At 37.7% G+C, this 25589-nt stretch overlaps 2 protein-coding genes across 3 annotated transcripts in view; both read right to left on the bottom strand.

Annotated features, from left to right (window-relative positions):
- The window catches only part of tmem94 (transmembrane protein 94), a 31808-nt gene extending 8955 nt beyond the window's left edge, over nt 1-22853 (bottom strand). Inside the window, exons 1-23 of one of the 2 annotated variants that reach the window (XM_067369214.1) lie at nt 22715-22853; nt 20739-21000; nt 14715-14834; nt 14491-14618; nt 14233-14369; nt 13746-13954; nt 12347-12498; nt 12124-12226; nt 11681-11767; nt 9867-9983; nt 9465-9521; nt 7441-7545; nt 5421-5594; nt 5025-5237; nt 4631-4943; nt 3194-3367; nt 3004-3106; nt 2690-2898; nt 2332-2513; nt 2106-2241; nt 1898-2007; nt 1454-1553; nt 871-979 (exon numbers count right to left, since the gene is read on the bottom strand). In XM_067369214.1, the coding sequence (XP_067225315.1) occupies nt 871-979; nt 1454-1553; nt 1898-2007; nt 2106-2241; nt 2332-2513; nt 2690-2898; nt 3004-3106; nt 3194-3367; nt 4631-4943; nt 5025-5237; nt 5421-5594; nt 7441-7545; nt 9465-9521; nt 9867-9983; nt 11681-11767; nt 12124-12226; nt 12347-12498; nt 13746-13954; nt 14233-14369; nt 14491-14618; nt 14715-14834; nt 20739-20762 (3062 nt within the window). In that variant the 5' untranslated portion in view covers nt 20763-21000; nt 22715-22853. The remainder of the gene's footprint in view (nt 1-870; nt 980-1453; nt 1554-1897; nt 2008-2105; nt 2242-2331; nt 2514-2689; nt 2899-3003; nt 3107-3193; nt 3368-4630; nt 4944-5024; nt 5238-5420; nt 5595-7440; nt 7546-9464; nt 9522-9866; nt 9984-11680; nt 11768-12123; nt 12227-12346; nt 12499-13745; nt 13955-14232; nt 14370-14490; nt 14619-14714; nt 14835-20738; nt 21001-22714) is intronic. The other variant, XM_067369215.1, reaches the window with a different exon arrangement.
- Nucleotides 22854-24011: 1158 nt separating this feature from the next.
- Nucleotides 24012-25589, bottom strand: part of myo15b (myosin XVB) — a 39650-nt gene continuing 38072 nt past the window's right edge. Inside the window, exon 66 of the mRNA XM_067370291.1 lies at nt 24012-25540. Within this exon, the coding sequence (XP_067226392.1) occupies nt 25445-25540 (96 nt within the window). The 3' untranslated portion in view covers nt 24012-25444. The remainder of the gene's footprint in view (nt 25541-25589) is intronic.

Genomic DNA, 25589 nt, shown 5'->3' with positions numbered 1-25589 from the left:
AAACACGCCTACTCTCAAAAATGTAGGATAATAGTAAAGTCATCAAAAATATGAAATAATAGGAATTATGCAGTGATAAAAACTCACAGCTTTTTTTAGCTTCTTGAAAATTGCAAGTCTTTAGACTGCAGCTTTGCATAAGATTATAGGTCACATTTAACTATGGTGTACAGCACGGGCATTTCCTCAGATGCGGCAAGGAAGGCAGTCTTCTCAAAAAAAAAAAAACGGACAAGAAAATAATTGATATTACAAAAATAAAACAATGCAAATACTACAAATGTGAAATTAAATGATGGTGCCATTAATGGGAGGAATAATTAAAAGTAAGTAAACAACTTTCACTTAAATATCACCGCTTTATGTCACATCAAAATGAAACTTGATATGGCCTGAAAACATGATTACTGTGGGGTTTTTTATTGCGTAGTCAGCTTGGTGAAATTAAAGCTTCATGTCTGTGTCCAGTGTGTACAAGCTTGATGACTGCTGAAAATAAGTTGCTTATTAAGAAGAAAAGCTGAGCATTAGTTCACAAATAATATATATTGTTTAAATTGTTACTGCCTTTGGTTATTATTTCAGAATAAATGTAAAAATGCATAAAAATACTAACTTGATGAAATTTATACTTGGTTTTAATAAATAGAATATTATATAGTGTAAAAATACAAAACAGAATTGTATTTGGTCTCTTTTTTTTATGTAATGTTTATTTAAATGGTAAAATTAAGTTTAACTGGGACAAATGTACATTTGATATATATTTTAAAAGAATTTGAGGACTTTGGCTCCTCATTTTAAAACACCACCGCACACCACTGGTGTACAGTGATGTAGGTGCAGTCCAATGATGTGTGTGCTACCCACCTGATGTTGCTCTGCAGGAAAAGACAGCTGTTACGGAAGTTTGCGGAGCTCCCCAAACAACACGTCACCTCTCTGTTCTCCTGCATGATCTTCATCATTTCACACATTGCTGTGAGACACAAACATTGGAGGGCTCAACAAAAGTACACTAGCATATAACACATGGATTAAAAGTCACAAAACTTTAATTTTCAATTTAAATTCACCATAAAATCTAAATTTGTATCGAATATTGCAGCATTTATTATAAATGATTTATCCATGCACGTCATTATTTTTTGAAATTCATGTGCCTTCTTAATCTTTAATCAAAATAATGTCCCCACACCCTCACAACAACATCTCTTCTCTGACGGGGCAATAATCCCTCCTCTCCAGCAACCTGTCACTCACATGAGACTGCAGCAATTAGCAAACGACAATGATCCAATCGATTCCCCATGGACAAAATCAAGTACCATCCTACATCTTTTCCCAGTCGAGAAGCTGTTTCGCTCGGATATGTGTCACAATAAGAAAGAAAAAAAATGATCGCAACTTCTGTTTCATGTTGACTTGAAAGCTGGTCTTGAGGCTGACTCACTTTCAGGGGTGCAGTCTGTGAACAGGGGCACCAGTAGAGGCACATTGTCTATGTTCTTCAAATGAGGACGAACCTGATGGATGCCACGAGGCAGTTTGGCCTACAGAAAAACAGAGGAAACCGCACCAATTACTCTTTTCGCAACTGCAACACATAAATCATAACAAAGGCTGCTCTGTGCCTGTTCAAAATTCAATGTAAAGTTACAATTCCACATAAAAGCCAGACTAAATTATCCCTGCTCTGACCCACTTCAGCCCTTAGCATCATATTATACAGTTGTAATTGAAGTATAAGTACATTTATGCCACCTCTGAGCAACATTAAACAGTCTGTGTGAAGACACCTAAATGCCACTTCAGAGGCACTTCTGTGCCACCTTTGCACTGTCAATTTGGCACTAGAGTCTGATGTGAAAACATGGTATTAGAGTAGACTGCTTACTCTGTTGCAGTCTTCTAAGAAACTGGGCACATCACTGTCAGTAGGCTGGAAGCTGGCAAGATCTGATTGGTCCTCAGGCAGTAGTGGGCCCTCTGCATCATCACGAGAATCTAAGAACAGAGAGATGATGGTTCATTTTAATAAATTCCTCACTGGATAACAATGCACTTGATGTAAACTTTGTGTGCAGGCAGAAAGACACTCTTACCCTGCAGAAGGTCGTCATGTAGGGATCCTGCTTGACTAGGGCTGGACGGAGCACCATCACAGTGACCATCTCCGTTTGGGGTCAGAGAGATGTGACAGTTCCAGCCCGTCTCCAATCCCATCTTCTCTGCAAACACCTACAGGCAGACAAAATTTAGAGGTGATAAAATAGAAAATCCCAAATACACCATGTCTTCATGGAATTGGTTTTCCCATCAGTGTCATACTTTGCTGCGCAGCTCATCCTCCATGGAGAAGTACACAAAGCGGATACAGGCTCCCACCAGGTTCTCAATGAGCCGAACAGTGTCCAGTCGGGCCTGGAACTGGGATGACACCATTCCCATGAAGATTTGGCCACTCAGTGCTTGAACACAGTCCTCCTTCTCCAAACCTTCTCCAATACCCTCTGAAATATATACAGTACATATCTATGTTAGAGTTGGTCAGTTTGCTCTATGTAAGTTTGATCTATCTATCTATCAATTGATAAATGGATCAATAGCTTGACAAACAATCATATCAAGATATATATTTTTTCACTCTACTTTCCAGATTGTGAGCTGAACAGACCATGTCTCTCACCATCAGAGCTCCAGCTGTTCCTGCGGCTGCCGTGCTTGATGGGGGTGGTACTGGGAAGCTCCACCCCAGAAAAGAGTGTGGGGCCTGGAGCCAGCTCCACACACTTTCCATTCAGCTGGTCAGACAATGCCACCTGCATAGGCTTATAGGCAAATGCAGAACAATATCCTGACAGACAGGCACGTTGGTAGAAATCTAGAACCTTTTTCCTATGGGGCATAACACCAGTACTTCAGTACAGACATAAAATTCTCCACTCTGCATATTAAGAAAACTGAATGACTAGTGTCAGTATTTTAATTGTTGTCTCTGACCTATCAGAGCCAGACAGCGGATAGATGTCCGCCCCATCCCAGAAATCCGTGCAGGCTTCCAGGATGAGGTCGGCTGAGCCGTGGGAGAGCATCTGTACATTATCTAAAGAGAGTTCAAAGGACAAAGGTCAGTGACTAAACAAACCACCAAGAATAAACAGGAAGTGGAAGAGAAAAAAACTGGCTGTACTGGTAGTGCTGTCCCTAACAAACAGACTGATGAGGTGACTGATGGGGGGCTGGCGTTTAGTGAAGTGATGGAGGCGTCTAGGGGCAGATTCTTTGGCCTTCTCTCCTGAAGGGAGCTGGTACAGAGCCAGATGATTCTCATGCTTAAACAGTTCCCTCGCTCCCGGAGTGAAACCTGACATATAACAGAACAGGAGAGAACAATCCAGTTATCTTAAAGGTGCCCTAGAATCAAAAATTTAATTTACCTTGGCATAACTAAATAACAAGAGTTCAGTACATGGAAATGACATACAGTGAGTCTCAAACTCCATTGTTTCCTCCTTCTTGTGTAAATCTCATTTGTTTAAAAGACCTCCGAAGAACAGGCGAATCTCAACATAACATCGACTGTTACGTAACAGTAAGGCTCATTAATATGCATGCCCCAAATATTTGCATATGCCAGCTCATGTTCAAGGCATTACACAAGGGCAGGCAGTATTAACGTCTGGATCTGTGCACAGCTGAATCATCAGACTAGGTAAGCAAGCAAGGACAACAGCGAAAAATGGCAGATGGAGCAATAATAACTGACATGATCCATGATATTTGTGAATTGTCTTTCTAAATGTTTCTTTAGCATGTTATATTAGCTGTGTGAACTTTGTAAATGCACTGTATTATAGTCGAGAGCTCTGGGGGGCAGGGAGTGCGTGATTTAAAGGGGCCGCAGCCTGAATCGGTGCATAGTTAATGATGCCCCAAAATAGGCAGTTAAAAAAAAAATCTATGCGGTATTTTGAGAAACTTCAGACACATTCAGGTGACACCTTAGACTTATATTACATCTTATAAAAACAAGATGTTTCTAGGGCACCTTTCTAGAAGGGTCTAATTAAAGTATGTGAAGATACAACAATGAATCTAACATTACTATTGACTAGAAGCACTGCCAGACTAGATGTTGATCAATAATTTTTCATACAGTACATTATAATATAATGGCCTATAGTATATTCATGTGTAGCAATTAAAGTGACTGATTTTAGCTTTTAATTTAATTTAATTTTAATGTATTTGGACAAAAATAATATAAGCCACTATACTGCATGCATATGATTACAGATTTTGCCAACTGATTGCCAATTATTTGGCCAATTGATTTTAAAAACTCTATATTGAATGTGTTCAGAAATGTCATTTGTGTTATATCGTTGGATTCTTCGGACAGGGTGACCCATAGAGAGACTACAGGAGTAAAAAATGAATTAAGTCCCAAGTTCAGATTATTGTGCAACCAAAACAATAATATAATAATTAGAAAAAAGACTGCTTTGTATGCTTTTTGCCAAAAAACAATTGTTCTAAAAACAATCATTTGTACTAATTAATCCACGAAAAAATATAAATCCTGACAATGTATGTTTATTAACAATACTCTAACATAAGGTCTTACCTATAAGACGAGATAGTTCGCAGAGGCCCCAGGGAACATGAATGGGTAGAACCGCCCCGTGGCATTCCTGCAGTGCCAGGTTGGACAGGTGATCCGAGAATCGGCAGAGCTGCTGGGTGACGGTGACATTACACAGATTCAACAGGATGTTCAGGCCAAGGGGCTTCAAAGAGGGCAGGTGATTCTGCCAACCGGAGTCATCAAACAGGATGCTGACGGGATTCTGCTGATCCTGGGACAAACTCAACATCTCCAGATGATAGTCGCACACAAAATCTTCTGCTTCACACAGATCATCACCCACACCACATGGCTGGAAATAGAGACATATACAAAACACATGAACACAAATACATAGTCATAATCTAAACTAGCTCTGCAGGTGTAGACCTACCTGAGGAATGTCATCTCCACCCTCAGTGTCATGGCTGAAACTGACGTTGGAACCCGATGGGTGTTTGGAACGGGTGGTTTGGGGTCCTCGTCGCTGGCGTTGAGTGTCCGAGGAACGGGCGGTGTCATGTGATGTCTCACTGGGTTCCTGCTCAGCCATGTGAAGGGAGGGTTCAAATGCTGGTAAACACAGCAGTGCTTCACCTTCCTGAGGCTACACAGGAAAAAAAACACACACACTGACTGAAGGGAGACAAAACACAGACTCTAAAATAACAACTTAATTAAGTCCAACCCTGTCCAGTATAGTTATATATTTTCAAAAGTTCTGAAGTCATTTAATTTAAATGATCATAATTAAAAGAAACTGTAATTTCAGTCTAGTGATCAGTAATACCTCGTCTCGTTCCTCCTCGCCCTCTGTCCTGCAGAGGGAGTTGACTGACAGGTCGTCTCTGAGGTCATCCTGGCTGTCATGAGGAGGTTCTACTCGTCCGCTGAAGAACAGCACAGTCTCGGGACTGGGGTTGGGCCAGGACAGAATGCCCTGCTTATCCACGCAGCACAGCACCTATGTACAGGTCAGGACATATGATAAAACAAGATACTTAATTATCACTTAATAAAGCTTATGATTCTTTGCATTTAAATTAATTTTAGGGTAATTATTTTAAACTACATTTCCTATCAAGCATGAGAATGATAACATACTTAAAGTATCTTTTAATAACTAATGTATGTCATTTGATAGTCTTGTCATGCAACGTAACATACGCAATGTTTATGTTATTAGGGTCACACTTCTAAATGCATTTCAAACTGATTTAAAATGCATTCCATATACACTCACTGGCCACTTTATTAGGTACACCTATTCAACTGCTTGTTAACTCATATCTAATCAATGCCTTTGTGCATGTAGACCTGGACAAGACAATCTGCCTGTTCAAATGGAGCATCAGAATGAGGAAGAAAGGTGATTTAAGTGACTTTGAAAGTGGCAAGGCTGTTGGTGCCAGACGGGCTGGTCTGAGTATTTCAGAAACTGCTGATCCACTGGGATTTTCATGCATCTCTATGGTTTACAGTGAGCAGCAGTTCTGTGGGCGAAAATGGCTTGTTGATTCCAGAGATCAGAGGAGAATGGCCAGACTGGTTTGAACTGATAGAAAGGCAACAGTAACTCAAATAACCACTTGTTACAACGGAGGTATCTCTGAACGCACACCACGTCAAACCTTGAAGCAGAAGCGCTACAGCTGCAGAAGATCACATGGGGTGCTACTCTTGTCAGCTAAGAAGAGGAAACAATTTGCAACAAGAGGCTACAATTTGTATGGGCTCACCTAAATTGGACAATAGAAGATTGGAAAAAATGTTGCCTGGTCCATCCAGCCTCGTATCAATGGTTCAGGCTTGTGGTGTAATGGTGTGGGGAATATTTTCTTGGCACACTTTGGGCCCCCTAGTACCAACTAAGCATCATTTAAACACCACAGCCTACCTGAGTATTATTACTGACCATGTCCATTCCTTTATGACCACAGTGTACCCATCTTTTGATGGCTACTTACAGCAGGATAACGTGCCAAGTCAGAAAGCTCAAATCATCTCAAACTGGTTTCTTGAACATGACATTGAGTTCACTATACTCAAATGGCTTCCACAGTCACCAGATCTCAATCCAATAGAGCACATTTGGGATGTAGTGGAATGGGAGATTCGCATCATGGATGTGCAGACGATAAATCTGCAGCAACTGCGTGATGCTATCATGTCAATATGAACCAAAATCTCTGAGCAATTTTTCCAGCACCTTCTTAAATTTATGCCACGAAGAATTAAAGCAGCAAGGTGTACCTAATAAAGTAGCCAGTGAGTGTATGTTGCATGTTTTAATGTGTAAACGCATTTAAGATAATGCATATTTCAAATACGTTTATATTTTTGAACATTTAGCCTATTTGTGGTATTGCATGAATACCCTCTTGCATTATAAGCACATTTATTTACTGTAAATACCTTTTGACATTTGTTTATACATACTGAGGAATGTGTCGTAATTATTGTTTGTGGTAGTAAAAAGCATGATACAGGTGCAGTATCTCAAAGATGTAAAGAAACGTTAAAAAAAAAAAGAAGAAAAAAAAAACAGGGGAAGGAACCAAATTCATAGAATGTTCCTGCTATTAAAAAGACGTATTGATTGACCACCATTTTAAATATTGGAGGAAAACTGCCCTCCTATAGCAGTTACAGCAATGCTATAATTTGATAATTAGATTGAAAACAGCCCAGATTGGTCTTTTAATTACTATTAATTTTTAAAGTGAAAATTAATCAATGTTTTTTTTTTTTCATCAAATTGCAAGTAGGAAGTGTAATATGTCTAATGTGACACAAGGGGGAGCACTCACAGTGACGGAACCCAACGAGTGCAGCAGACTGGAGGTATAACAGAGGGTCTGGGACTCTCCTTTCAGCACACTGACCAGGTGTCTCCACACACAGCGTAGTATCTCCTGCACACAATCGCGCACACACACACACACACACACAAACATGGTGTGAGTCGCATCACCTGCCCTGACAGAAATTGAAATCCATGCATCAGCAGCTCTGGGTTTCGAATGGCTCTGCAAAAGTGTCAGAATTTATGAAACCTGAAACCTGGTTCTGGATGTTATCCACTTACAAACAGACACACAGACATCCAGACACACACACACACACAAAAAGTTCTATAAGACAAGGCCTGGGAGAGTTAGGCAGGAAAAAAGCAGCAGTAGCATATCCAGTCTTAGGTTTGTCCTAGTGCATTCAGAGGTTTAGAGGTGTTGCATAAAAATAAATGCAACTTGCAATAGTAAAAGGGAGAGAGAAATTGAACTGACTGAATCACAGAAGATTTGAAACTGAAGCAAACAAATGAAAGCTTGAGGCAGCATCTACAGGAGAGCAGCACTGCAGAGCAAGAACTGAAAACAGTTAGTTGGAGGTGAATCTATCTGACTCACATCAGATGTCCATGAATCCACCTTTAAAGTCAACATGAAATCAAAAAATGTTCCCGGTCTCACTGTAAATGAGTCATCAGTGCACATAATTCTAAAGAAAAGCTGGATGTCTTTTATTAAAACAATGACACACACTGTCTTTGTGTCTGTGTCAGTGTGTTTCTTTTATCAAAGCAAGTCGGCATATTAGAATGATTTCTGAAGGATCATGTGACACTGAAGAATGGAGTAATTGCTCCAAAATTCATCTTTGCCATCACAGGAATATATTACATTTTAAAATATATCAAAATATAAAACAGTTAATTTTAAACTCTAATAGTATTTCACAATATTACAGTTTTTACTGTATTTTTGATCAAATACATGCAGCCTTGGTGGTGATCATTAGAGACTTCTTTCAAATACACACACACACACACACACACACACACAAAATCTCACCAACCCCAAACTTTTGAACATTAGTGCATTTATAAAAAAATATCTAAATACACTATATGTGCTAAAAAGTTAATTATGTAAACTGTAAGGAGTACAGTAGTATACAGATGACTCAACAGACATGGAAACTTCACAAAAAGCCACAAAATCTAATTTTGATTTCATAAGGTCTTTAAAGATTCACATCATCAGACAAACACACACGCACACTCACACACAAACACACACACACACACACACACAGACTTTGAGTGCACAGCTGTTCAATAAACCAGTGTGAATGTTTATGAAGAGCAAACTTCTTAAAACCCTTCTGATTTGTATTATAAAGTCTTTGAAATAAGAAATTAAACAGCAAAACACAGCAGCAGATTTAAATACTTTCAGCCTGCCTATATGTCTGATCTGTCCATGCAGACAAATACTTACCATACTTTGGAAATTTTAAAGTGGAAAAAAAGAGTCTTGTTCATGCAGAAGTTCTCCAAAAGTACATTAAAATTTTGAAAAATGTAGTCCAGACAAGCACCACCACTATAGAGAGAGCTTATACTCTATCATGCAAACCTCAGGCAGGCAGAAGGTGGGCAGGCAAAGGCCAAGGTGTCACAGGTCAGCGTGGGGGGGTGCCAAACTAACCGGCAGCACAAGAAGCGAAAAAGATGCAAAATAAATAATAAAGATCGCGGGAGTATTGGCTGATTTTGCAAACTTGATCGAACGAAGTGAGATGAAGTGGCCGTGTTTTTTTTAAAGAAACAAAATGAGAACAAATGTAAATAAACGGTGGTGAAGCAAATAAATAAATAAAATAACAGGCTCTTTTCATAGTGATCCTTTGATATAGACAAGTTGACATGAGTAAAAATCAGAAAAGAAAAAGATGACGGTTGTGGGAGGGTCCAGAGCAAGGGAGAAGGATCACAAGAAGCGTGTGGTGAACGGGTGGGAGAGGTGGAGGAGGAATACAGAGGTTATACCTGGGAGGACACCACTTCCGTGTAGCTGCTTAGAGTGTCCTCAGAGAATTTAGCAAGCTGGGACAAGAAAAAAGTCTGATTAAACACCCGAGCAGACGATCAGCCCTCCGCTTCAACTCTGGCCTGATCGCTTCTCCTCGGCTCCGCAATCCCTCCCTAAGCCTCCCTACTACTCGTGTGAGCTTGGCCTATAAGCTTTATTTCCTCATGCAGCGTTATGACTGCAAATCAAAGTTAATTCACACAGTAATCATACACAGAGCAAGTTACAATTTAGCAGCAATATCTGTTGGTGTAGGATTTGGTTTTGGTTTTGTAAGTTTTGTCTACATGTGTGTGTGTGTACTGTTAATGAACAGCAAAAAGCGAGTGAGTGAATGTGCGGTGTTCTGTCTGTCTTACCAGGCCAGTGGGAGAGTTATGGCTGGACTCGGCTAACACACGGGCCTCTCCATACGCATTGACCAGAACCCACATGACAGGAAACAGAAGAGGTAAAATGGGCAATACACCCATCATCTATTGATCAGAGAGAGCGAGAGAGAGAGAGAAAGAGAGATGGAAATTCACTATTAATACCAACATTGTTGTGCATCAAATGTCATCTCTTTGTGACTTTAATTCTACTTATTATGTCTCTCTGTGCAGTCAAGAAACAAACATGCAAAATATTGAAATATGTACGGATTCGGAATATTTACCAATAATAGTCCTTAGATACATTAGAACAGCGATTCTCAACCTTTTTGATTCCAAGGCCCCCCACTGGGCACAAAATTATTCCATGGCCTCATGGCACTGGATAAGGATTAAGAATAAGGATTTTTAAAGGGTTAGTTCACCCAAAAATGAAAATTGTGTTATTTACTCACTCTCATGTCGTTCCAAACACTTAACACATTCGTTCATCTTCGGAACACAAATGAAGATCTTTTTAACGAAATCTGAGAGTTGAACTACCACTACCGCAACTACCACTTTCAAGCCCCAGAAAGGTACTAAACACACTATAAAAGTGGTTTAACCTCAATTTTATGAAGTGACATACGTTTTTTTTGTTTGGGCAAAAAAACAATTTACCACAAAATATTAATTCACACAAAAACATCTGCTTTCACGTCATCACAACCCGCATATGTCGTGGTGTTCTTAACGCATTGGAGATTAATATTTTAAAAATAAAGAGGTAAATAATGTTTTTTTGCACAAACAAAGCACTCGCATCGTTTCATAAAATTGAGGTTAAACCACTGGAATCACATGGATTACTTTTATGATGTCTTTACTACCTTTCTGGGGCTTGAATGTGGTAGTTGCGTAGGCTGTCAATGGAGGGAAAGAAAGCTCTCAGATTTCATTAAAAAGATCTTTTTTTGCTTTTGGGTGAACTAACCTTTTAACTCTAGTTTTAACTCACAATTTCTAGCTGATACAATTTTTTTAGAGCTTTTCATAAAATGTAAATGAATAAAACCTTATAATTCCATGGGCATTTTTATAATGAATATACATGACATAGTCTAGAAATCACACCTTTTAAAATAAGGCTACCTCGTATGGGAGAAATTAAGACAAAAAAAAAAAAAAAAAAAAGTGTAAAAACAAAAAAGAAAAAAGAAAAAAAGGGTGAAATAGCATGAGAAATATCTTGATTTTCAGTTGCTTTGGCTTGTTTTGATTTTGAGGCCTTTGGAAATTTGCTGAAGCCCCTAGAGGGCCCCGGCCTTGTAGTTGATAACTAATGTTTGAGTGATGGTTTAAAAAAACAAAACAATCATAAATAAAATACCTCAGGTTTCATAACATAACACAAGGATGTGCTACCCAGGATCTTGTAGTCATAACAACAGAACTGCTTTCTTAAATTGACAATTATATGAAGATTTCACTAAGAGCCTTGTAGAAATAAATTTTGCTGCTTGATTTTGTTTGGAACGATCATATGAGCAGTGTCCCTTTCCCACAATGCCATTCAAGGGTTTGACCAATCACTATAATGGCCTAATTATATATATATATATATATATATATATATATTATATATATATATATATATATATATATTTTTTTTTTTTTTTTTTTAAATGAAGAAGAGAATAGTTATGATGGACTTACCCTAACATTTACTATTGTCAGAGAGTGAAAGCAGTTCTGAATTTAAAAATAAAAAATGAAAATAAAAAGAAACATTTGCATTGTGATGAACTATTATCAACCTGCAACTGAAGGAAGTTGAAGGGTCCAGGGGTAAGACCAGGAGTGTCAAAGAAGTACCGGATCGTGTTAATAGAGAAAAAGGCCACCTATAAATAAAAAAAAAATGTTGACCAAAGATCATCATCAGCAAACGAACACACATTTTTTTTACACTAATTATTAAATGTTATGAACATTAGGCCCATTTCACACATTTTGCATCTGGAGCATGTGAGTGTTGCTAGCTTTCACACTGACAGCGTTTCTGCTGTGAACAGTTCACTCCATGATTCTCTGTTTCACCTTATTTTCTGCTGAGTTCAGCATTCAGCAGTACTTGTGAAAACAGAAAACTGTTAATATGGGTGTCAAAATGGATGTTGCTTACAGGCTGCAGACACAACATGTGTGAAACTTTGAGACGCATTTTGAAAACTTAAAGTGTCCATGTGTTTAAGCATACCAATACAGCAGGACAGGCAAATTTGGCAATAATGGACTGCACTGTGAACCGTTCGTTATCGAGGGCTGTGATTGGACGGGAGAGAGCCAGGTCAAGGCTGTTCCTATTGGCCAGAAAAAGGTGATTAGTTACTAGTGTGAGAAAACAAAATGTTCACATATCACAAATGAAAAAGGTGGCATGAAAAAATTGTCTAGCTGTTTGAGTCCACTGAGGTATTAACCTGACACTGTCGAGTATAGGTGTGCGCACCACCCTGAAGAGGCGGTACTGCTGAGGACTGTGGGGGCCCCGCCGCTCATTCACGCGTGGGGAGGGAGGAGGGGAAAACGGTGGAAAAAGGTCTCCTGGCTCCAGCACGATGTGTTCGTCGTCCTGGTAACAGTAGATTCAGTGATTCAGAAGAACAGAGTGAGAGAGCCACAGAACCCGAGAGAAACACTCATTAATGAAGCAAGTATTCTCCAAGGTTTTCTTTTGTACCGTTTCAGATTCCAGTACAAAATACCAGTATATAGTTCATACTGTTACTGCTGCTGTAAAGCAGCTCTTAAAAGACAATAGTAAATAGTCATCACTCAGTTGAAATCAGTTCAGTGTTGATTCAATTTGGTTTAATAACTGTCATCATCCAGCTCAGTTTAGTTCTCATCCAATAGTGTCAGTGCAGTCAAGTAATTAATAATGCTGAATATTAAGTGTCCCCAACTAAGCAAGCCAGAGGCAACAGTTGGCAAGGACATCACAAGTCAGCCGACTGAAATCTAATTGGCCCAACATCCCACTCCACAAATAAAGTTGTATAATAAATATCAAATACTTCCTGATTGGCTGTGATTGTGTCACAGTAGTAACAATACCTGTAATAACTATGGTCCTTTGGCAGAAACAATAGGGCTTTCGCACCGAATAGTTCTAGGAACTCAGTTATAGGAACTAGCCACTAGGATAGTTCCCCGGGAACTAATTTCTACCCCAGGCCATGTTCTTGCATTCACACTGGGAATAAGAACTCCGGCCGAGAGCGGCGTCTTTAAGCGCAGCATTTATGGAGGATGCCGTGATCGGAGCTGTATTTGTTGTGTGTCGTGGGTTTTGTGATAACGGAGATGGACTGTAAAAAGAGCAAAAAGTGGGGCTAAGAGATGAAATCTCCTATGACAACATTCAGTATTGCATATCATCGAGGCGGAGAAAAAAACACAACCCTGCAGACAGCAGGTATATGCCGTTATCGCTGTTTTCCATGTTCGTGAAGTAAATATGCTTTTTAAAAATGTCGGGTGCCGGTATTTTATATACGTTTGACCAATCAATGTACACTTATGTCATTGATAGTTCCTATAGTGCTGGTTTACACCCTACTCTAAAGTAGGAGCTAATTTAGTTCCCCCAAAAGTAGTTCCTAGAGCTAAACTCTTTCCTAGTTCCTGCGGTGTGAACAAGGTGCTGTTATTGTTAACTAAAATTACAACTATTAAAAATAATTTTCATTAATTGAAATAAAGTTGAAATAAAATTTAATATAAATATTAGAAGAAAAAATTGTTATGCATATTGTGATCCATAAATATACACAATACACAAAAAAAAAAAAAAAAAAAATGTAATTCAGACATTACCTTGATGCCTCTGAGAGATGCAAAGGCTTCCTGGCCTGGTCTAAGAGCGATGATATCACCTTCCACCAGTAGACTGACGGGTAGATTGACCAGTCGCTCGTCTCTGAATGTCCAATGCAGTGACCAGGAAGGGGAGGTGGGAGTGTAGAGGTCAGGGTACAGAGAGGGGGCCCATCTGATTGGATGTCCAGCACTTCTCTCCAAATAATCTGGCAACCCATGAGGAAAAAGTGAAAGAGTTAAGTGAACATTTACTTATTAAAACTTGGAATGACAAGTCTAGAGACATGGATCAACATGAAAGTGCATAAATAATGACAGAATGAACTATACTATAATTCCAGTTATATAAAAGCATATGTAACATTGCGTTGAAATGTAAATGTGTAAATGAATGGAATGGATACCATAGCATAACCATTACTGTTACTTCCTGAAGCATGACTGAATACTTGAAACATTCATATACTCGCTGCTCTCTCCTCACCGTTCAGCTGTGAAATGATGGACTTGAGCCTCCGCACCATCTCGCTGGTCCGTAACCTCTGCTGCCGTCTGATGAGGAAGAGGTTCAGCAGCAGCAGGAGGAAGAGCGCACCCGCGTTCACCAGCTCTATGCCTTGACTGAGATAAAAAGGAAAGCAGCTTACATAAAACAAAATAACATTAAGTGCTAAACCCAACTATTTGATAATGTCCATTGAAAATGCCAATCAAAAGATTTTTTGCATCAAGCCCTGCCCACCTGCCCTCCGGCTGGCTGCCATGACAACACAACAGCCCAACCACCACAACCAGAGTGAGAACAGCTCCTGGCCAATGGAAGCACGAATGCCGGTTGTCGTGATGAAGGAAGCTCTTGGCCCATTGCTCCTGCAAAACAAAAAGTAAAACCTGATTTCTCAATCTCTGACAAAACTAATTTAACTGTGAAGATAACAAGCAAAGCACCCTTAATCCAGAACAGACCTGTACAGTGGATCTTCGTGGGATGAATTTCTGGTGTTGCCCCAGTAAGTTGGACAGCTGGTCCCGTAGGGTGCACAGAGCCTGAGCCGTGGACAGTCCCAGTGGAGTCACCTCCTCCTCCTACAACACAACCAAACCAATCAATCTATGCATGCCACTTTGTTTTTAAAAATGCTGGGGACAGGTGTGATAAAATGGATTGGCTCATGAATATTAATTAGTTTATGCACAACTAACTGGATGTTTAAGAATCTGAAATGTGAAAAATGTTTCGAAATGGAAGAAAATCAGAAAACTGAGTTTCAACTTTCAACATCACTGTTGCTGACTAAAGGTGCGGTCAAATTACCAAAATATCAGCAAAATTTTACAGGCAAAAAAAGTTCCATTGTCTATTTTCAATAGTGTAGCGTTGTATGAAGCACAGCTCACACTTAAATCAAACCAAGCAGCTTCCTATTTGTCAACGGGGCAAAATCTGCCTGAACATCATGTACCAGTTGAGGAAATCTTTCGCAGATACACCAAATTCCAGACCGTGTGAATTAAAGTGCTCAAATGAACTTTTTATTTAAAGCTGCAGTCTGCCAGTTTTTCCTCTTTGTCACTATCTCTGTTCAATCAAACTGCAATTGTAGTTATTTGCGGAATTATCATCTTTATGCCGGTTGTGCATCAATGCGAGAGCATGTGTGGCTGTCAGTCACCGCAACGTACTTCAGAATCACAGACTTTAGTCTTGGAAGTATGACCAAAATAATAATTTTCACGGAAAATGTCATTTGAACAAGTAACAAATCTGCCACTTTTGTTCTGACCAACTGAGAAAAAAAAAGCATTACAATAAATCACTCTACCAATGGTGATTAAATCCAACAATCGCTTAGCTCATATCACATCAAACCATGCAAATTATTATCGCTAGACTTTGTTCTCAAATTGTTCAAGTAAACAACATCAGCATTGCATGACTAGATGTATTTATTTAGTGTGTATTAGTGGTTTTAATTTCTGTACAGTCTAATTTCTAACTCTCCATTTGTCCATTCCATATAATCCGCCATCAAATTGATATGTTTAATTACTCCAGCTGCTGTGAAAAAAGGCTATGAATGATCCATCACCTGCAACATCCACACATACGATATAGCCTACTAGCTGGGACTTGTTCTTTATGTAAACAGATGTGACGTAATGAGGCAAAGACAAACGGTGGCATGCTAGAAATTTCCCGCACAAACCTACCAGTACCACTCAAATTAGAAAACATTACTACAAGCTTACCGTTATGAATCGGGCCAAGGTAAGGAGATAGTTTTGAACATTGGCTGATTATGTACCTGCTCAAATTGTTTTTTGGATCATTTTTAAAGGTGCCCCCGAATGAAAAATTTAATTTATATTGGCATAGTTAAATAACAAGAGTTCAGTACATGGAAATCACATACAGTGAGTCTCAAACACTGTTGTTTCCTCCTTCTTATATAAATCTCATTTGTTTAAAAGACCTCAATATCAGGTCTCAACATAACACCGACTGTTACGTAACAGTTGGGGTGTACGCCCCCAATATTTACATATGCCAGCTCATGTTCAAGCATTAGACAAGGACAAGATGTCAGGATGTGCACAGCTGAATCATCAGACTAGGTAAGCAAGCAAGGACAACAGCGAAAAATGGCAGATGGAGCAATAATAACTGACATGATACATGATATTGTCTTTCTAAATGTTTCTTTAGCATGTTGCTAATGTACTGTTAAATGTGGTTAAAGTTACCATCGTTTCTTACTGTATTCACGGAGACAAGAGCCGTCGTTATTTTCATTTTTTAAACACTTGCAGTCTGTATAATGCATAAACAAAACTTCATTCTTTATAAATCTCTCCAACAGTGTGTAATGTTAGCTTTAGCCACGGAGCACTATCAAACTCATTCAGAATCAAATGTAAACATCCAAATAAATACCATACTTACACGATTAGACATGCTGTATGATGAACACTTTGTAAAGAACAATTTTGGGGGTTATATTAGCTGTGTGAACTTTGTTTATGCTGTTAAAGGTAAACACGAGCTCCGTGGGCGTGGAGCGTGAGCATTTAAAGGGGCCGCAGCCTAAATTGGCTCATATTTAATGATGCCCCAAAATAGGCAGTTAAAAAAAAATAATTAAAAAAAAAACTATGGGGGATTTTGAGCTGAGACTTCAGACACATTCAGGGGACACCTTAGACTTATATTACATCTTTTAAAAAGACGTTCTACGGCACCTTTAAACAACAGCAACAACAAAAAAGTTTTATACTGCAGCTTTAAATCTGACAATGTTGGTCCTTGGATATTTAAAGTCATTGGATAAATGGTACTAGTCTACACACATACACTGTTTAGGTCGTGGTGGTGGCTATACCTTATAAATAATCACTAGTGCAAAACTTAGTTGCACTAAAATGATCTGAGAAACAAGCTAATATAAACTTTGTAGAAATTGACAATTTTCAAAAAGTTTTATTTAATCTGTAACATTCCATAAAACACAGTCAATCATGACATTATTAGGAAGTCACCATCAGCTGTTTTTTTATTAGCTTTATTTACCAGTTCAAAAGCACAGAAGGAAAACTATTAAGGGAATGCAGACACACTAACTCAAACCTATTTATTTAGAAACTTTTATTGCTCAACATGCCAAGTATGGTCACAAAAGAAAAGTATCTCTCTCCTCTGACGCATTTCGGCTATCCCACCAGTATTTAATGAGTAGATTTCTGGAGTCCTGTAGTAGCAAACGAGGGCCCCACCACTATAAATAAACACACACTTTCCCACAGCCAGAGACTGAGTGCCTGCGCTAAATCCATTCATGAGCATCTCTCACACATCAACGAGCAGGGATTCACCACCAGCTCGTACACGGACATATGCGGTCACACACGGTGACACATTACGGGTAAAAACCACTCAAGACCTTGAAAAATACACCACACAATCACAGCTGAGAAAAGTGCACACCTGGCATGGCACTTTCACCTGTTCACGGTACTCAAGATTAATCACACAAACAAACAGAATTAAGTCTTAGCACACAACACCTAAATGTTGGATCCCGGACAGTCGGATTCACACAGATCACAAACAACTGAGTTTGTTAGAGGAAGTGTACACAGATCCACTCACTTTATTCTTCCAGAACCAGGTCCCATTTTTCAGGATCATGGCTGCGACTAGTCCCTCTGCTGCCGACAGACTAATGTGTGACTGGTGCGTGTGTGGGTTGAACAGGAGTGTGCCGGGGTGCTACGGGATAATGTATGCTGCTGTTTCAGCACCAGTCGCACGGTCTGGACAGACAGTCTCTGCCTCTGCGCATTCAGAGGCTCTGTTTTGGGCACGTCCCAGCCACCCCTTGTGTAGTCTGCCAGCTAAAAAAGCAGTGCACATTAAAATCAGTGCAACTAACCAGACAGGATGAACACAACTGTTCTTTTCAGCCGGTGACAGTCTCTTAAAAACAGTTAAGCTGAAGGAGAATGAATAGAAAAGAAAGAAGTTTTTTTAGTTCTAGCATTAATTAGTCTGAGAGCTCTGCAGAGGCAGCTGCAGCACTCCGCCTGAAGAGAAACAGACAAAAAGGGTGTAAAATGACAATGAAAAGCTGTAGGGAATGAGAAGGTATCAGGGTTGGGGAGCTTTTGAGAGAAAGAATTAGAGAATAACATGAGGAAGAGGGGCTTGTCAGACAAGCAAAAGCATGGTGTGCCCTCGCTGCCCTGTCCAGGCATTCATCCATTCCAGCTAACACAGCAATTTACGGTCCTAGCGGTGATGGGGCGTGGCAGGACAAAGAGCATCCTCAATGAACCTCACAACCTTAATGAAGTAGGGATGTGCATTTTTTTTAAATAGTGACAGACTGATATATATTTAATATATTTCAAATATTTTTAGGTGAAAAAATGACATTATTTTGACATTAAAAAATTAAATATGACCCCCTTCTGGTCTATGTATCCCTGCCTCTGCTATTGTCACAACATGACAATACAAAACAACAATAAAATCAAAAATCGACGCTCCTGCTGACCGACCGTGATCCTGGTTATATATATAGATCCACCTGTTCCTGTCCCATGACAACAACTATCCCAGCACACTTTCATTACCTCAGCAAAATCAATAAAGGTAAGACAAGAACCAAATAGGGGATCTCAGCAACATCATTACTGTCAAATTACACAGCCATACAGTGTTACAAAGTCATACTGCCAATGATGCTGTCCAACACAAGCAATGTTAAAAGATAAATTCAGGTAAATTTTGATGTTTATGGTACTTGAGTTTAATTGATTGAGGATAAATCTGTCATTCTCTCAATAAATTCAATCACAGAAATACACATATATGAGCTGGTGAAATAAATGATGTGACTACTGACAAATGTACAGTATTTTTAACATGATAATACATGAAAAAAGCACCTGCTTTCACTAGATATAGGTAAAGTCACTGGCCCAAATTCACAACATATCAGCCTTTCTTCATGTCCAAAGTCAAAAAGACGATATGGCTTACACAACCTCTGCAACTTTCATCTCCATTAAAAAGTATCTGATGTGGTTCAAGTTGAACTGTTAATTATTACAGGACACTTCAGAGCAAAATTACTGGAAAAGAAGAACGAAACTCCCCCTGTAAATAAACATGTAGTAAGAAAGTTTCTCTTTTAGAATCTTGTGTCACTGAGTTTGATGATTGATGGTGAAAAAAACTAGGGTGGTCAAGCGATTAAAATTTTTTATCCAATTAATTACATCAAATTTGTTTGAGAAATGACCCCCAAAGGGGGTAAAAGGTCATTTAAAGTCATTATTGTGTTAAATGAGAAAAGCATCAAATAGACATTACAAAAAGTAGCTTTAGAAAGAAATATTTTATTTGATTCAAATTTACTACTCAAACTTTTAGGCTACAGTGGCCATGATTTATTTTTTTTTTTTAGAACCGGCAACTGAATTTGTATTTAGATATATTTACAGACCAACAGTTGGGTTTGGTTACCAAATTTCTTCAAAACATCTTCTTATATGTTCCGCAAAAGAAAGAAAGTCATACAGGTTTTAAACGACGAGGATGAGTAAATCTAAATAAACAATTTTTAGGCAAACTATTTCCAAAGTATGAAATCATTTTTTTTAATGAAATGATACTCTAAGGCCTGGTTTCACAGACAGGGCTTAGATTAAACCAGGATTAGGCCTTAGTTCAATTAGGACATTTTAATAGCTTTTATAATATGCATCTTGAGACAAAACAATAGCATTGACATATTTTAAGATATGTCAGTGCAAGTTGCTTTCAGTTAAAACAGCTTAAACATACATTTTAGTCTGGGACTAGTCTTAAGCCTTGTCTGTGAAACCACTGAATCAGTGGTTCACCTGACTGATTCGCTAAAACGTGGATTCATTCAGAAATGAAACACCGCAGTGTATAACAAAAAATATAAACACAATATTAACTTCTTATTTATTGAACTGTTAATAACTGTTACTGTTAATAACTGTTGGTATAAAATCAATATCACATTTTCACTTTTGCTATTCAGGAAAAAAAAACAGCACTCGTTTGATATTGCGCTCGTTTTTCGTGTGATATTGTTTTACTCTATCATATATATATATATATATATATATATATAAATATATATATATATATATAAAAATGTTTCATACATAATGTTAATGATATAAATAAAATTTATATCTAATATATTTAATTATTTATTAAACATTATATATTATTAACATACAGAGTAGTGTGATAAAATTCCTTTATCTATGTATACTGTAAAGTTATACCCAAAAATCTAACTCCGGTTGCATTTCTTTAAATGTGATTTTTGTTTGTATTTACAAACGGAGGGGTGGGTCCAAATTATTTTCAGTGGTAATCAACAGTCTGAGCACTTCAAGACTAGCGAACCCACTCATCTATAGGAGGAAAACATTTCAAGAACTTACCTGTTTCTTATCCTGTAGCTCCATTGCGACCGCTGTCTCTCACCATGCTCTGTCGAGCCGCCCAGAGCTGGTAGTTACGGTCCACAATTGTCCCGATCCCAGCCCTGCTGGCAGAGGTAGGCAGTTGTGGGCCCCCAGCTCCAAGACGCTGCACCTGCGGGCACTGCCAGTCTGAGGGACGGCTGTCAGGGCTGTAGTCGTTGCCCAGGAAGCAGTAATCAATGAGAGGCTGTGGCTTCTCTATTCTTACATTCAAAGGGATCTGATTGGGGTAGAAAGCATTACAAAGGGAATTATTAAAAAGAGTCAATGACCACATTAACATTACACAAGTCAGGTTTACACGCTGCAGACAATTACTGAAAAATTTCTGTATGGCAATCAGCATATTCCAAAATGAACACATGAACATGTTTACCGTTATTTTCACCAGAAGTAAAGAAGTCAGTAACACTAGGCCTTTGCTCATGTCAATGACAACAGCACACAAGAGTGCAAAAATGAGCAGTAACGTATTTGACACACAACATGTTTTTTAAATGAACATCAAGATTTTTGATTAAAATTAAAGTAAGTCTATAAGGCAAAGAGAATACATTTTAATGTATTTTAATTTTTATATGGTCCTACAGTGTGACAAGTTTACAAGTATTTCATATACTCTCTAAAAACTGCATGCATAATAATTATAAAAGCAAAATTAGCAAAATTCTGTCTAAAAAGTTTAGAATAGCATGTCGTTTTGCAGCACATATTTACTTCCCAAAAGTATTTTTATGTCAGCTACCCAGATATTGATTTTATATTCATTATGTTTCCTTTCATGTTTGTAAAAAAAAATCTCTCTATCTGTTACTTGTACTACTGCTTACAACTGCACCCAAAGTTACATTAATTTGGACATAAAACAAATTTCACAAATATTCCATTAGGCTACACCTTATTTCAGATTAGTACATGCTTACACCCATATGCCACCTTATGCCAACCTGACATAATCCGGTTATAGCAAATTGGCAGTCACAACAGATGCATTTTACACATTTCGTTTTATATGGGAATATTCTTGTGGATATAAATATGGTGAGCTTCTCTATTTCCCTCGTTGTCATTGTAAACATGACAAATTAGATAATGATAATCTAAAATTAAACAAGATAAATTATATAAGAGTACCAGTAATCTAATGTGCCATTTAATCATTGGCTTTAGGTAAGACACTACTTTATAGCTGACAAACAAATCACTAAGAGTTTGGCTTATTCTTTAGAGAGACAAGCAAACTACGCAATGTACTGTAACTTACTCTTACTGCCTTTGAATGTCTAAATTGGCTCAAAAAGCTGTAATTAAGCATCACTGCTGAAAAAAAAGCAAATAAATCACTGACATAATCTCTTAAATTCAACATATTCAGAGAAAGTAGTGTTGACCGGTTTATAAGGTGACGGTATTAGACAAATGCTAGTCACTAGACTAGAGATTTTAATATTTGACTACAGAGACTGTAATAATGATGCAGGATTCATCTGAACAACTACAGTCTAAGTAAATGGCAGTTCTGCAGAGACATTTGTTTAGTAATATTTAACGTTATATTACTACAGAGATACACTAAATAAACAGTGGTATTGCATAAAATTATTAAACACAGAAGTAACAGCTTGCATTTACACTTACATATTATAATAAAGTATTATATTTCAGAGTTTTTACGATATTATTATTAAACCTATGCTAATGTGAAAGACAGCTCCCATGTTGATCGTTTGATCGAGGCTTGCGACAAGGCATGTTAAGAAACCCTGTTTTATATCTCTGTTAAAATGAGTTGTCGTTACAATCATTTCTATATAAACTTCATTAAACCATTTATAAATAATCCAAACAGCTGGTTTTCAGTTTATTAGAGGTGGCCTAGGGGTTAAATGATACTAGCTACATGTTCAAATCACAATAAATAAATGTAAACTTACGTTATAGAGCTGTAACATCAACGACGCGCAAGTAGTATCGTCAATCATCAAGAGTGTTTAAGCAGAATCAAATAATATTCGTCTCAAAATCCTTGGACTCACTCCCTGGTGACGGCCATGTTAGTGACTCGAAGGGCGGGGTCTGTTTGTGCACGGACGATGAAGTGGAATCTGATTGGTCAGTGTTATCTGAGAGGCGGGAGTTGTTTTGTTTAGTCCTTTGTGATTGGTCAGTACTACGGGGCAGTCAAATGATGTCCAGTTCCCCCTCTCTGGACGTAATGGGTGGAACTTCTTGACCTAGTCCAGCTCCACCTCTGTGGACCTAATGGATTATGTTATGTTTATGTTATAGTTAGGTTTAGATATAGGGCTATGGGTAGGGTTAAAGGATTAGTTCACTTTCAAATTAAAAACAGCTTCAAAACGTTCTACATGATCCCAGACGAGGAATAAGGGACATATCTAGAGAAACCATTGTTCATTTTCTAAAAAAAATTAAATAAAAAAAAAAATAATAATAATCTAAGTTTTAATGTTTTAACAATAAATGCTCATCTTGAACTAGCTCTCTTCTTCTTCTTCTCTATTTGAATTCCGGCAGTGTAGACATTGCTAAGTGTATTACTGCCCTCCTCAGGTCAAAGTTTGAATTAATTTTTATATACTTGCACTAACATATTGTATATGACAATTTAGTTCAAACTTTGACCTGTGGAGGGCAGTAATACACTTAGCAGTGTCTACACTGCTGGAATTCAAATAGAGAAGAAGAAGAGAGCTAGTTCAAGATGAGCATTTATTGTTAAAACATATAAAATAAAAAATAAAAATTAGAAAATGAGCGATGGTTTCTCTAGATAAGACCCTTATTTCTCGTCTGGGATCGCTATAAACTGTAATTTTGACCTTCAACCGTTTGGGCTCCATTGAAGTCCACTATACGGAGAAAAATCCTGGAATGTTTTCATCAAAAACCTTAATTTCTTTTCGACTGAAGAAAGAAGGACATAAACATCTTGGTTGACATGGGGGTGAGTAAATTATCAGGAAATTTTAATTTGAAAGTGAACTAATCCTTTAAGGTGTGGTTGGATCGTCTAGTTCCACCCATTACGAGGGGGAGCTATCTAGCTTAAATGAGGAGACTCTGTATCGCGTAGTTACCTTGAATATCAAGGCTTTGATGTCATGTGTGGTTTATAATAAATGAATATTGATAAATATTGCTCTTTAAATGCATATCTGCACACAAAACAGAATGATAAAGCTTTCTCGTTTTTCTGAAGAGGACAGATATCAGTGATTTTTTATTGAAAAATAATGAAAAATACACTTCAAAAGACATTTTACACTTTAATAGTTTAAATAGATTAATTCCTATACTAATACATTTTCTTTTATCTGGACGCAGAAAAATTAAACATGATTTTAACACATATACAAAACAGGCAAGCTTTATAATAAATATATAATCTAAAAATCACCCCCATTTCGTATAAATTCATAATGATATTAAATTAAACATTTTTGTAAAAAAAAAAAAAAAAAATTAAACATTAAATAATGCTTATCAAATCATTACGGAAGAGGATTAGGGCCAAGCAATAATAAAAAAATAAAACCATCTCAAGATTAAAGTTGTTAAATTTTGAGAAAAAACTTACGAGAAAAAAGTCGTTAAATTACGAGAACAAATTCGTTAAATTATGAAAAAAATGTCCTTAAATTTCGAGAAAAAAGTCAAGATAAAATGTTGAGAATAAACTCATATAAACAAATTAAGTCGTTAAATTACGACTTTTTTCTCATACTTTAATGAGTTTATTCTCAACATTTTATCTCGAATTTTTTCTCATAATTTAACGTCATTTTTCTCAAAATTTAACGAATTTGTTCTTGTAATTTAACAACTTTTTTCTCATAATTTAACGAATTTGTTCTCGTAATTTAACGACTTTTTTCTCATAATTTAATGACTTTATTCTCAACATTTTATCTAGACTTTTTTCTCAAAATTTAACAAGTTTTTTCTCGTAATTTAATGACTTTATTCTCAACATTTTATCTCGACTTTTTTCTCGAAATGTAACGAGTTTTTTCTCGAAATTTAACATCTTTAAACTCGAGATGGTTTTATTTTTTCATTATTGCTTGGCCCTAATCCTCTTCCGTAAATCATTAATGTTCATTCCAAAGAGTTTAAATTTTTCTTTGCTGTATACATCTTCTCTGCAAACCCTCAGTCCCCTTGTTGAAAACCCTGGATATAATGAATTAGTGACGTGACGGCCAAATATGGTAACTCATACTATTCGTCCTCTGCATTTAACCAATCCAAGTTAGTGCACACAAATTAAGGGCAGTGAGTCGTGAGCACACACACTGCTATTCGCTGTGGCGCCTGGGGAGTGATTGGGGGGGTTAGGTGCCTCAGTCGTGGGTACTGAGGTTGGAAGAGAGAGCTGTTCGTTTACTCCCCACCTATATTTTTGTGCCGTTTTTGAGAATCGAATCTGCAACCTTCGGTTACAAATCTGACTCTGTAACCATCAGGCCACGACTGCCCCAAACACTAATACTTAAACACTTGGTAAATACTAGCCTTGATCTGATGTAAACTTTTCTACATGTTTATGAAATACAATGTCTGTAATGATTTATGGCAGGAGACATATTTGAACTCAGGGTAAGTCATGGGATATTAGGTGGTTTGCATATGTTGGTTGTTTAATGAGGGGTTCCGGCCCGACTGGACATGGAGCTGTAGGAGGGTTTCACCACCTCTTCCATAATCACAGCAATGGTGTGGCATAGTTCTTTTGCCTGAGAGAAATGACAGATCAAAAAAAGAGCAATCTCATTAATTAAAAAC

The sequence above is a fragment of the Chanodichthys erythropterus genome, chromosome 19 (genome assembly GCF_024489055.1).
Source record: "Chanodichthys erythropterus isolate Z2021 chromosome 19, ASM2448905v1, whole genome shotgun sequence".
In the NCBI taxonomy this organism is placed as follows: Eukaryota; Metazoa; Chordata; class Actinopteri; order Cypriniformes; family Xenocyprididae; genus Chanodichthys; species Chanodichthys erythropterus.
This window is presented reverse-complemented; position numbering and strand designations above follow the sequence as displayed.